Source organism: Gavialis gangeticus, unplaced genomic scaffold (genome assembly GCF_001723915.1).
Source record: "Gavialis gangeticus isolate Ggan-Ray unplaced genomic scaffold, GavGan_comp1, whole genome shotgun sequence".
In the NCBI taxonomy this organism is placed as follows: Eukaryota; Metazoa; Chordata; order Crocodylia; family Gavialidae; genus Gavialis; species Gavialis gangeticus.
The window spans coordinates 5,738,950-5,753,435 of NW_017729026.1; the positions used below are offsets into that span (position 1 = coordinate 5,738,950).

The window sequence follows — 14,486 nt, forward strand, 5'->3', positions numbered from 1 at the left end:
GGACCAGCTGACTTGAATACATCCAGTCCCTCCAGAAGTTCCCTAACTAGTTCCTCACTAACCCTTGGCCTAGGTGTGCCTCCCCTGGGGCCTGAGGGGGCCCAGAAGAGGGGTGACTGTTCTGGTCCCTGCTTAGGAAAATGGAGGCAAAGAAATTGTTAAAGGTCTCATAGGAACCTCAGTAAAACACAGAAATAGTCTTTTTTGAAAGCAAATGCTGGGAATCATAGAATCATAGTATATTAGGGTTGGAAGGGACTTCAGGAGGACATCTAGTCCAACCCCTGGTTCAAAATAGGAACATCCCCAACAAGATCATCCCAGTCAGCCAAAGCCAAGTCTTAAAAACCTCCAAGGATGGAGATTTCACCACCTTTCTGGGTAACCTGTTCCGGTGTTTTACTACCCCCCAGTGAGAATATTTTTCCTAAAATCTAACCTAAACTTCCCTTCTGCAACTTGAGACCAGAACAAAGAGTTGTTCTGTCATCTGCCACCACTGAGAACAGTCTAGCTCCATCTTCTTTGGAACCACCCTTCAGGTAGTTGAAGGCTGCTATTAAATCCCCTCTCAGTCTTCTCTTCTCCAAACTAAATAAGCCCTGTTCCCTCAGCATCTCCTCATAAATCATGTTCCCCAGCCCCCTCACCATTTTTGTTCTTTTCCTTTGGACTCTCTTCAATTTGTCCACATCCTTTCTGTAGCGGGGGCCCCAACACTGGACACAGTACTCTAGATGTGGCCTCACCAGTGTTGAATAGAGGGGAATAATCACTTCCCTTGACCTGCTGGCAACACACCTACCAATGCAGCTCAGTATGCCATTCGCCTCCTTGGCAACAAGGGCACACTTGTTGGTGCATAGTCAGCATATTGTCAACTGTAACCCTCAGGTCATTTTCTGCAGAGTTGCTGCCCAGCCAGTCAGCCCCTAGCCTGTACTGGTGTATGGGATTTTTCTGTCCTAAGTGCAGAACTTTGCACTTATCCTTGCTGAACCTCATGAGATTCCTTTTGACCCAATCCTCTAACTTGTCTAGGTCACTCTGAATCCTAGCCCTATCCTCCAGCATATCTACTACTCCCCACAGCTTGGTTTCATCAAACTTGCTGAGGGCGTACTCTATGCCATCTTCCAGGTTGAAGTCATTGAACAAAACTGGTCCTAGTTCTGACCCCTGGGACTCCATTTGATACCAAGTTGTCTATTATACATCGAGCCATTGATTACCACTCTCTGAGTCTCGTGCTCTAGACAGTTTTCTATCCACCTTACAGTCCATTCATCCAGCCTATACTTCCTTAGCTTGCCTGTGAGAATGTTGTGGGAGACCATATCAAAAGCCTTGTTAAAATCAAGGTACACCACATCCACTGGTCTTCCCATACTCACAGAGCTAGTCATCTCATCATAGAATGTAATCAGGTTAGTCAGGCATGACTTGCCCCTGATTGGTCCTAATCACCTTCTCCTCCAAGTGCTTAGAAATGGATTCCTTGAGGAACTGCTCCATGATTTTTCCAGGAACTGAGGTGAGACTGACTGGTCTGTAGTTCCCTGAATCCTCCTTTTTCCCTTCCTTAAATATGGACACTATGTTTGCCCTTTTCCAATCATCCAGGACCTCTCCTGATTGCCATAAGTTTTCAGAGATTATGGCCAGTGGCTCTGCAATCTCATCAGCCAACTCCCTCAGCATCCTTGGGTGCAGCCTATCTGGACCTATGGACTTGTATATGTCCAGCTTTTCTAAATAGTCCCTAACCTGTTTTTTCACCAGTTGGCTGCTCATCTCCTCCCCAAACTCTAGTCTGGGAGATGACCTTGCCTGTGAAGACTGAGGCGAAAAAGGCATTGAGCACTTCAGCTTTGTCCTTATCCTCTGTGACAAGTTGTCTCCCCCATTCAGTAAGGGACCTACACTTTCCCTGATCCTCCTCTTCCTACCAACATACTGGTAGATACTCTTCTTGCTACCCTTCACATCCCTTGCTAGCTGCAACTCCAATAGAGCTTTGAACTTCCTGACATTATCCCTGCATGCCTGAGCAAAACTCTTATACTCCTCTCTAGTTATTTGTCCAAGTTTCCATTTCTTATAAGGTTCCTTTTAGTGGCTTAGTTTACTGAAGAGTTCCCTGTTAAGCCAAGCTGGTCTTCTGCCATACTTGATAGTCTTCCTGTGCATCAGGATGGTTTTCCTCTGCACCCTCAGTAAGGCTTCTTTAAAGTACAATCAGCTCTCCTGCATTCCTCTCCCCTTCAGACTTGCTTCCCTGGGGATCCTGCCCATGAGTTCCCTAAGCAAGTCAAAGTCTGCTTTTCTGAAGTCCAGGATCCTTACTCTGCTGCTCTCCATTCTTCCTTTCCTCAGGATCCTGAACTCAATCATCTTGTGGTCATTGTTGCTCAAGTTGCCATTCACTACTGTATTTCCCACCAATTCATCCCTGTTTGTGAGTAGCAAGTCAGGAAGAGCATGGCTCCTAGTTAGCTGCTCCAGCACTTGCACCAGGAAGTTTTCCCCAACACTCTCCAAAATCTTCCTGAAATCAGAGCATGGAATGAGAAAATGAAGGGATGGAGCATGAGGGAGGGAGAACAGCAAGAGGAGAAGGAATCAATAAGTGGAGGGAAAAGAATAAAATCTAATTAGCTAATGAGGATATGAATTAATTGGTAGTGTGGACAAAATGGAAGACAATGGGGAGAGATGGAGGATAAGAGCTACACTGTCTGTGAAGAAAGAATAAAAAAGGCACTGACAGAGCAAAAACAAGAAATAGCATTTTCTTCTACATTTTACATTAAATGTATGGCAACTTCCACCTTTCTACTTCCTCCTTAATATGCTCCCTAGCACCTTTCACTTGTGTTTCTGTGACCTTCAGATTATGGGAAGGAAGGAGGAAGATGCTTTATTATTTGCAGCCCTATAATTTATTCTTGGCACTAGCCATCACATGGTAGTTAGACATGTCTTTATACAGTAACTACATTCCCAACTGCTACATGATAGAAAACAACCCTCTTCTCACCCCACACACTCCCCCTAGCTGGGCCCGTCCTCCCACTGAAAAGCAAAGTTAGCAGTTGGCACCTCCTTACAATCCCAATACTAAGACGACAAACTGCAATCCAATTAACTATCCATTGTGGGGATAACTGAAGAACCAGAGGCACAAGCAGCAAGACAGGTCTGAAAAAAACAACATGGTAGGCCTCTGGCAGAAGCAAAGTAGCAGGGTGGCAGTGTTCACATACCCTGGACTAAGATGAATCAAACAGGTCACACATCTGAGAATTATTATTTCTGTCTATAGATTCAACAAGACAACACAGACTGAATTCTCTGTTCATGTTTCAAGGTTATCCCTTCAAGAAAAGAATCCCTTTTTAAAAAAATTTCAAGGGTAAGAAAAAAGGAAGAAAAAAGGATGCTCACAACTCCTGGAACTTGTTCACAACCTCAAGGTTGAGAAACCCAAATCTAAGAAGTGTCATTTTCTCTGCTTTCAAATATAGGGTCCTCTTTAATAGAAGGTCTTTAAGATCAAAGGCTTTTTAATTATGCCCAGTCCCCTTGTAAGGTGGGGGGAGTAAGCACAGATGAACAAAGAGACAATGAATAAGACTCCTTCATTTTAGCATTGGTGGTATACATACATGCACACACTCTCTAAGTTTACATGCTGTAACTCAGCAAAGATTTATACACACACACAAACATGCATGGAAGTACACACCATAATTCAATAGAAATTTACAAAATAATATACATAATTTACAAAAGCTAACCCACTCAAAATGTCTCAGGGTTACAATGATGCTCTTTAGGGTAAGATGTTAAAATGAATTAGAATTTTTCAAACTCCAGATACCTATTCTTAGCTGTATGTGTTAAAAGTACACCACACAGTACCCTGAGTGTGTGCTTATGAAAGTACAGAAAGCAGATGAACTACTTTGCTGAACATCATAGCAGGTGTGCAAACTTTTAAGAAGTTTGAGTTTCATCAAGCATGATAATAAATCCCTTTCTCGGATTTTCTTACCACTAGGTGGCATACTTTATATTATTTTCCTTTCAAGGTCTCCTGATAACCTAACTACATTCTGCACTGAAATAAAAACTTTCCCAATAAAAAAGAATAACTAGTGCATAGAAGTGGCCTCCTGGAGACTGTCACTTTCCTCAAAGGTATTTTTTTTTTTAAAGTAAAGGTATTTTTTTAAAATTGAATTTTCCCTATAAATACAGTTCTAATGTTTGATTACTCCAGTGATTGACTCTGAATGATAACTAGATATGATTTGAAACCAGAATATACTGCCTTGCTGTGCAGTTCTGCCCAGAACCTGAATCAATTTAGTTTACCATTTCTTCTACAGCCACCAGAGAAACAAGCAACCCCAGCAACTGGATTTTTTTTTTTTTTACCGTTTGAACTGCAGAAACAGCAGAACTTTTTCTGTAATATGCCTTGAGACTGCCTGGGCACTTTATAACTCAGAGGAATTCACTGAGTGAACTTCTGGTACCTGTGTTGTGACAGGCAATCCCACAAGAGAAACACATTGTATTATTTCACTGAGATAGTCAGACCCAGGAGGTTTGAAAGAGAATATGGAGTTTTTAGGGGATGAGTTTGCTGATGCAGAAACAAAGCAAAAGCTTTTTGAGAGGGAGGACTGACTTGAAGCGGGGAATGAGAGAAACTCACATATTCAGTTGCTGAGTGCATCAACCAACCAAAATCAGACTTCAGCTACATGAGACTAGCAAGGTAATAATCTCACAGTCTAGCCACTGTTGCTTTTGTCAGCAGTCCTTTTGAGACTTGTTCAGATTTGCCACAACAAAGAGTCTCTTTGCTTTAGCAATAGCATTTTAAAATCCTTTCATTCTTGGGTGCTGAGACTATATCTCAATCAACTGGCCCCTAAAAACAAGCTGCTGGTGGATGGGAGTTCAAACCAGCTCATTTGATTGAACAGTGTTTTATACTTTATCCTTTCAACCATATTAAATTCATCTCCAAAAACAAATGTTCTCTGTTACTGAACAGCTTCCCCAGAACCAACCTACAACCCTATGGACTCACTCTTTTCAATAGTTCGTTCATCTCTGTGTAAAGGGTTTCCAGGTTTTTCTCTGCCAACTGAAGGAGTCTCTCTGGTGCTCGTTGAGGTGATAACAAGTGCTGCAAAAATATTTTAATTTATAGATTTAAGTGTTTCAGAAATAATGGAAAGAAGAAACATCAAAGCATGCTTCTCACTGTGGAATACACCAATTTTTTTACACTAATTACTATTGTCACACCCTTCCAAAACTCAGGGGGTTTAACATAGGATAGACAATATATGCTGCAATATAACTGTTTTATGAACTGTTAAAAGAACTCTATTTCATTTTTAATAGAACTTGATTCTTTTCTTGACTGAAACATGTATTTGTGTCTAGATGCACAAACATAAATTATCACTGCATGATTAACTTATTACAGTAAGTCAAAATAAATAATTGCAATAACTGTTTACCAACTGTGACAAGTTTGAAGTAATTAAACCTTTAATTTTTCTTCTTCCCTACCTCTAACCACAGCTGCAGGTTTGAGTGAATAGCTGCTAGTCTGTACCGAAGCAGCTGTCTGAGGGGTTGTGCATCTCTACTGTGAATATACCTTTAATTCCTGTGTTGTGTTCTCAAAACCATACAGCATTTTATATGGAGCAGGCAGTGGGGCACTGAGATTGACACTCATAACCATCTGGTTTAGTTGATCCAAGTCATTGAGAAGAACTCCTGTGCATTCATCATCACAAGCTGAGGAAAAGACAGTAAAGCATACTTAGTCCTGCTAAGTATTTAAGTCAGATATTTGACTCAGAAATATTTTACAACACACACAGAATTCAGTGAAAGATAATACTACTAATCTCAGATAATTAACCCCATCAAGTGTACAGTACTAAGAAAGAAATTACAGAAACAGCAACTAGAGAAATAAAGGTCTTATTGCCCAGAACCTGATAATGGGGCAGCATAAGATATAAAACATAAAGAGCAAAATTAGCAGATGTAACTGGTTTAAGCAGCAAAAATTAACATTACATGTTATAGGCTAGCCTGTATAAAATCCTAAATTAGCCAAGCAATTTGGAAGAAGTCTGGAGGAAGAAGACAGGTAGTACAGAGAATCTAAGGAGCACTAAAAAGAGAATTATGGATTGTGCTACAATGTGTTTGAATATAAGAAAACCTACATTCATGCCATTTATATACTTATAGATTTACCACACAATAGTGTGGCTAAGTGTGTTAAACTGTAATATAGAGAGCAAAAAAGGTCCATGTGAACATGCTGACCATTTTCCATTAAGCCTTTTTTCTACTTCCTTTCATTATGCATCTAATAATTTTTTAATGTATGTGTCTTGTTTTGCAAATGCTGTATAGCTTGAAAAATGCTGTTGTGTATTACATATGCCTTAAAGGAATTTGCAACGTTTCTTTCCATGTATTTTATTATCCATTAAAAGAAGTTCACATAACCTTTGAGTCTCATGTTATTCACCCTACAGACAGAAAATTCACCTCATAGATAGGAAATTATTGGTATGCCTTTCTGTGGATATAAGTCTCTTGTCTTCAAGCACAAACGTGTTACATAGGATCAGCAGAGCTATATAGCATCTCAGGAGGTGGAGTAATTGTAAAACAATGAATACACTGGGGAAGCTAAGAGACATACAGGGCTGTGCCTAAAATTTTACAAGGATGCAATTATATCAGTCAGAAACACCCTCTTAGGCAGTCTAATGGCTAAGAAACCATTCAACAAAGTGTGCATCTTTGTAAAAATATTAGGTATGGAAGATGAATTTCAATGCAGAATGACAGCTTTTTTCCTGTAATCTATTGTTCAAGCAGATTAAATTTCTGCTCTTGATAATCCTCAGTCACACTTATCAGAATGATCTCTCATTCTATACTGGGCAAGGACTGTGGTTTAATGTAGCAGGGTATTGGTTCAAGTGCTGATACAGAAAGAAAAATGGATACTGATTTAATACACCAAAAAGCCAACATGCTAGCTGGAGAGGCATCTGAGAAGATGGATGCTGGCATATGGCACTAGGAAGAGGGTAGGCAAGTTTCACTAGAAGGAGGATATTGCTATTTTAACAGATCCTTTCTTCATTTAATTTGTCTTCCTACCCCTCAATATTTTATTGCTTTAGCTGAAGTGCAATGTAATTGTTCTTGTGGGGGCCTATATATTCTGGTTTATGCCTGTATGACAAAAAACATCTTACTGCCCCCACTCTTGTTGTCTGTATTGGTACATTTAGAAGATAGAAAAACACAAGGGAAATGCAAGTTTTACAGCAAGAGTGTTTTTTTTGTTGTTCTTTTTTACCAGCTTCTATTCCATAATTGGTCAAGACACACAGAGCTGATAACCATTTTGGAGGCTACAGTAGAAAGCTAGTGCTCTTTTAAGCTGAGGAAATTATTTTAGGGGTAGAATTCATAGCATTACACAAAGGACTGCATGCTTTGATGTAATGGACTGGTTTTTTATCCTGATACACAGTATTTTAAACAATAAGCTACTTCTATTTGCCCTCAAAAGTTTTGGAGTGGATGGTAATAAAACCTAAAAATTGGATGTTAAAGCTAAACTTAATTCACCGTGATAAGAAAATCTTGAATAACTTATAAAGACATGAAGTGTTCTCAATGAATAAACAACTGCCATTTGGTAAGTGTGCTGTGAGCATTCAGTGTGAATTAACACCTCTTGCATAATAATCATGCTGAAAAGAAGAACTACATCAAGTGAGGAACACACTTGACTAGAAGAGACAGGGTGAAGTTACTCCAATATACAGGATAAAACATATTGGAACAATAGCAAATATTTCAAGCACATGATTATATTTTACATGACTAAATATTTCCAAGGCTTGATCCATAAAACTGTCAGGATAAATTTGTGTCTAATACTAAGAGATACGGTATTACATTTAGATCATTATGGCAGAGCACACATGTAAGGGGCAAATCATGCAGTCAATATTACAATCTTTCAGTTAGCAATTAACACAAAATACTGCATTTTCAGTTCTCACTATCATCTTTCATGCATAACTACAAAAAACTGTAACTTACCTCTTAGCAAAAATCATCAGAAAGCATGTTTCCAAAAAAAATACTTAAGAAACATTCATCACACAAGAAATTACAGTGTAAGATATACATGGTTTATGGACATTAGCCCATTTCCCCAAATTTTAGAGGATGAAAAATGAATATGACAATGGAATCAGATCTCTTATCTCACATCTCACTATATTCAGATCATCTCCATCAAGTCCTCTTTATTCTGTAATTCCTCTTAACGGCCTGCAGATCTCCGAAAAGCTCTCATTTCCTCAATATATTTTCCCGTTCCTTGTCTTTCAAGCTGTCACATTATATAAAATGTTCATTATGAATATATTAGTGTAGCAATACACCGTAATGATCCAAAAACCTGTGTACAAACACTATTTAATGTTCTCCACAGGCTTCTTCTGGATGAGGAGGGCAGACATGGACTCATTCCTGAGCTGATCGGTGCTTCTACTCTATGGTAATAGTGAATTGCTACAAATCTCTCTTTCTGGCCACTGTAGGTGCTACATGACTGGTGGAAGAAAAATATTACGGTTGAATTTTGCCTTGTGTATCTGAAACCAAACTACTCATCATTTGTAAAATGCCAGCACCCATCCTATTATGATCGCAGCTATTTTCCTGTATAAGAGAAGTCTATGGAATCTCTGACATCATTACGTGGTAACTCTTGGCAACTCATGACTTTTTAATATTAACTATGTTTTTGTCTAGGATTATTTCTTCTGCAATCCTAGATATGGCCAGTGCAGTGAGAGACTGAATTTGTAATCAATCCCAGGTGTTCAACTGGATAGTGTATAATATGAACCTAATTCTTTCTTTCTTAATTTTTTTCCTTCATCAGTAGGTCAAAAAGAAAGGGAAAAAAGAGCATATATACAAAAGAGGTGAAATCCTGGGTTTCTGGAATTTACAGAAGAATATTGCCAGTGAATTCAAAGGAGCCAGGATTTTATCCATGACCTGTCTCTGAAACCTGGTGAAATTTAGGTTCAGATCTGGATCAGGTTCATTTCTGCTCTGCATTATTTGTAATCCTGTTTACCGTCCTTGACCAACACACAGCAGCTAGCAGACTCACAGATGTAAAGGGTCAGGGGTTGGCATCAGGGTACACTTGTTAAAGGACACTTGATAGTTTTCTTTTTTCATTGGTAGAATGCAGGTTTGTTGACTACATGGCATGATTTATCTCTTTTATCATAGTTATATTAAATTAATAAATATTCTATATGTGTAAATATATTTTCTATCTTCTATGTTGTACATGATTTTTTTCTATCCTTTCTTATTAGTCAGAGAGCAGGAGCCAAAGTGCCTCCTTTTCATTTATGTCCTGTTTGTATGCAGGCACCATGTTGGCAATATCTTTCTAAGGAAAGGGTTTGCTGTTTAAGTGTTACAGCAAAACTCAAAGTACTATAGGCTAATTTTTTAGAGGCAAGGCCCTAAAAGTGCTCAGTAGGTGAGTTATTATTTCATTATGAATTATACATGTTACAGTAAAGCCTGGAGGCTCTACTGAGAAAAGTGACCAATCACGTTTGTGTCAGCCACTGCATTAGCATACAGGAAAAGAATCAGGACAGGAATCAAATTGGCTAATTAAGCACATAAATAGGACTTAGGCAAAGTTTAGGCATCTAAGTTCCAAAAAGTAATTCAAATTGGCCCTGTGATAGTAGCCACAAAACTCACTAAGCACTGAATTCATTAGATGCCTCTATTTTGGACTGAATGGGTGCATCCACATGAGCAGGGGCATGCATTTGCAGCAGCATAAACAGTGGCAGCACAAATGTGTGCTATTACTTTATGCTGCAGTGCACGCCCTTGTTCATGTGGTTTGCAGCAGGACACATTGTCCTGATGCTCCATGTGTTGGTTGGGGCATAGGGTGTCTCAGCATGGGCCTAGCCAGCAGGCAGTCCCCTCCTAAGGCACCCTGTGTCCCAGCCAGCCAGGAAGCAGCACGTGGGCTGCCTGCTTGGGCTGCCTGCTCCCCCATCTCCATGTGCTGCAAAGCCCCCACTCTGTGTTTGGCTGGGGTGCAGTGTGCCTCAGTGTGGGGGCTCCATGTGTCTCAGTGCAGAGTCTCCACAGTGGAGTCCCCATACTGAGGCACACAGAGGCAGGGGAGCAGCCAGCCCAGGGCTGCTTGCTTCCTGTCTCAAGGCCACTTTTTTTTCAGAGGTTTTATTTGCTACCAGGAAATGCTGGTAGCAAATTCTTCCCTAGTGCTGCTAGTTAGCAGTACCCCACATGGTTTAATGTGCAACATGTGTGGTTTGTAGTACTGTAAAGAAGTTTGTAGCACCACAGACTGCACGTGCCTGCACATCTGGGTCGGGCCAATGTTCCTCGGCATCTATCATAGAGCTTAGATACAATTCATATGGAGGGCTTAAGTGCATCATAGCACCTAACTCATGCCTAACCTCAATTACAATTCAAATTTTTCCTAAAGTCTGGCTCAGTACAAAGGCCTTGGTCATTACATGAAATAAAAACACTAAGCCAATTGTTGTTCAACAATTACTTTTATACCAGTGATAAAATATTTTTATCATTTAATCCTAAATTATATTAATAGCACTGAATTCAGGTAAAAACCAACTGGCAGTGCTCACCTTTTGCTCAATGTACTAGTGGTCAAAGCACTCACCCAGGGAGGGGGAAACCTGGATTATAGGACCTCCTCCATCTCAGGCTATTCGAAGCAAGATTCGTCAGTACCAAGGAGAGTGCCCCAACTACCAAATTAGAAGTGGGGACTCTCCATCCCTCCTGTTGAGGGTGAACAGGCAAGAGTACTGGGGTCAGAAGGAGAACCAGCAAGAGACACCTGCTATTGCTACTGGGTGCTTCAAATGAAAGAAAAATTCTGGCTTCTAGTATCTGCTGCCAGGTTTATTTTTGTTTTTTAACAAATAATCATATAATGTCAAATACATAAAACAGTGCTGGGATCAATCAAGAATGGGCCTGCTTCTGCAGCCCTTGTTACAACACTCTCCTGGAAAGTGCAGACCAGAGTTATTTCATTTTTTTAACCAATGGTTATTTAATGTAAAATGGAATAGTAGGGATGAGTCTATTTTATAACTTGGCAGTTAGGACACTCTCCTAGGAAGTGGTAGATGTGGGGTTCAAATCATGTCAAGATAAGACAGGCATAGAACACAGGTATCCTACTCCTTGAGTGAATGAACACTCAATATTGAACACATAGAACACCACAATATTGAATGAAGGTAGAAACCTGAACACAACTGTCTCCAGAAACCCATTAACAGCTGTCCTTCAACAGCAGACTAGGTCATGTGTATCATAAGTGAGTAAAGATATTTAACAGACAGTGGGCACATCTATATGAGATGCTAAATGTACAGTAGGCTAATTCTACTGGACATTAGTGCATCACAGCAAAAGCCATGCTAATGTGCAGTAGAATTAATCTACTGTGCATTAGTAGCACTAAAAAGATATGCACTGGTGCTACTGTGCAGTAGTGCCAGTTACTGCATATTGAGTTAGTACCTGTTAGGTAGTACCTGTAAGGTACTAAACTTAATGTGGAGTAATAATGACATGTTAATACACATGCAGATGTGCCCAGACTGAAGCAGGCATTTGTGCCACAGAGATACACCCCTCCATTTCTCATTTCTTTTTGGCTATGTCCAGATATCTCTTTAGTTTGGAGGTGCCTTCCCCACCCCATTCTCTGTGTACACAGCCTAGGCACCTAAACCTGACTGCTCTTAAATTCCTTCAAAGTCTGTTCAATGACTGTGTAAAGATCCAAGGTGCCTAAACTAGTCAGACTGAACTGTACCCCAGACCACTTGGAAGTTGCAATGCCTAAGTGTAAGTGCCTATAGAAACACTTTGAATTATGTCCACAGTCACCACTCTGAAAAGCTTACAGCCTAAGACCATAGTCATGGAAAGCTTATCCATATACTTAACTTTATGCTTTCTGAGCAGTTCAAGTTAAGTACCATATTTAAGTGATTCTTAGATGATCTCCCTTCCATTTAACATTGGGTTAGTCCCTTGTCTTAAAATCAAGTAGGAAGGCAGTGGCAAGGACAGACAGCTGCTATGGCTTGGGCACCAGTCCCTACCTGGGGCTGGGGTTGTAGCCACAGCTTCAGCTGCTACAGAACAGAGTAGAGACTTGGGGGAGCAGGGGCAAGGCTGTGGGGAGGCAGGCAGGGGGCAGAGGTGGCAGGGAGTTAGATACAAGCACCTGCTCCCCCACTACCAGCAGCATTCATACGGGGTGGGGGGGATTAAAGATGACCCTCCAAAACAAATTTATAAATGTTCCATGTATAGAATTTAATTATCAGAGGGCTGTCTTAAATTCAGGGTCGTATTAGATCTGAATAAATATAACAGTTACATAGTGTATAAAAATGCACATATGCAAGGTTTTACAAGAATTGGGGCTAATTTAACACAGAATCAACACACTACAGATTTGACAGAAATCCCACTGAGAAGAACAGCTATCTTTCCATTGATTTCAATCAGCTTAGGCTCAAGCTCTTTGGGAATGAAGGAAAGAACAAGAAAAAAGCTGTCATTGACAGGAAGTCTGGGTGATATGCCTTGGCTATATGCACAGTATTAAGTGCCTGATAGCCTAAACTTTTAAACTTCCATAATTGTTTGAAAAAATTCAATATTAAGGGCCTCAATCATTTGGTGTGCCCTAAATGTACTATTGGGCCATGGGGAGGCATTGCTGTAGAGATTATATCCATGTGCAAAGTTACCTGTGTGCACTAAGGTCCATTTTAAGGCATGATCAGATCTAATCTGTGATCCCAACAATCACACACCTTACCAAGCACATGTGCACAGCAGGATGTTTGATTTTGGGATCAGGCATTAGATTCCACTAAGCTGATTATTAGTTGGGGATGGGGACCAAACTGGGATCTAGAACCAGACATAGTCCAGTCCCCAGCTCTGGCAACAATCAGCTGATTATCAAAACCCCAGCTCAGGGGCACAAGCAGTTTTTACAGGTCCCAGTGTACCAGGACCCTAGGATTGGGCTGCTGGAGCTCAATCCCAGGATTCCCATGCATGGGGGATGAGTAAAAACCCTGTTTGCTGACCAGCAGGGGAGCATACATGGTTTTTACAGGTCCTGGTGTTCAGAGAGTAGTTCTTTTTTTAGCTCAACCAGGTAGAGGACAGCTGTGGGCTGTTCCACTCTGGATCCTGATACTCAGCTGAGTGGGCCAGCCCGAACTGGCCACATGTTCAACTTAAGGCATGATACAAAATAGCCACAAAGTTGTTACACATTATATGTGAAATAACTTTGTGGCTCAGTTATTCAAGGCACAATTAAGCTTCTAATCATATCTTAAATGTGACATGTGTCAGAGCCCTTAGGATTGGAACTATAACATTTTAACGTTTACAGAGTTGTGCATATTTAGGAAATACTGCAACCATAATTAAAAAGTCAACTCTTGCTTCCAGTACCCACGGCACAATATCCAAGCTATCACGCCTAATGTCTACTACAAGTAGAATATTGATACTGGGTCAAATGTTGGTCAACAATGACTTTTATAACAGCATTTAAATATTTTTTCTCATTTAATGCTATGGGTGTGACCAGATAGGATAACTGATTATAAATTAAAATTCATAACTGTGCAAAATTAAGAAAATTGGGGGTAAATTGTTCATATTTGAAATTAAACAATTTGTCCCAGCATCATTAAAAATAAGCTCTCACCTGCTACTAATTTTCTTATTGCCTAAGAAGGCTATTGTTTTTTTGAACAAAGAAGGGAAAATGAGTTATAATAAATGGATTCCATGAGAACACAAGCTGCAATGGGTATGTATATTAATCAGCTAGAAGCCCTTCATCAACATGCCACTCTGAAAATGCAAGTTCATTTATAGTTTCATAGTTGGTAGGGTTGGAAGGGACCTGAGCAGATCATCAAGTCCGACCCCCTGTCATAGCAGGAAAGAGTACTGGGGTCAAATGACCCTGGCGAGGTGTTCATCCAGCCTCCTCTTAAATACCCCCAAGGTAGGAGCCAGCACCACTTCGCTTGGAAGTTGGTTCCAGATCCTAGCCGCCTGACCATGAAGTAGCGCCTCCTAATATCTAGCCTAAATCTACCCTCTGCCAGCTTGTAACCGTTATTCCTGGTCACTCCTGGTAGTGCTCGGGGGAACAGGGACTCCTCCAATGCCTGCTGATTCCCCCTGACTAGTTTGTAACAGGCCGCTAGATCTCCCCTCAG

The 14,486-nt window shown here is 40.4% G+C and overlaps 1 protein-coding gene across 1 annotated transcript in view; it reads right to left on the reverse strand.

Moving 5' to 3' along the window:
* The window catches only part of LAMA2 (laminin subunit alpha 2), a 576,898-nt gene that overhangs the window by 169,297 nt on the left and 393,115 nt on the right, over positions 1–14,486 (reverse strand). The window contains exons 32-33 of the mRNA XM_019520301.1: positions 5,690–5,832; positions 5,108–5,206 (exon numbers count right to left, since the gene is read on the reverse strand). Of these exons, the coding sequence (XP_019375846.1) occupies positions 5,108–5,206; positions 5,690–5,832 (242 nt within the window). The remainder of the gene's footprint in view (positions 1–5,107; positions 5,207–5,689; positions 5,833–14,486) is intronic.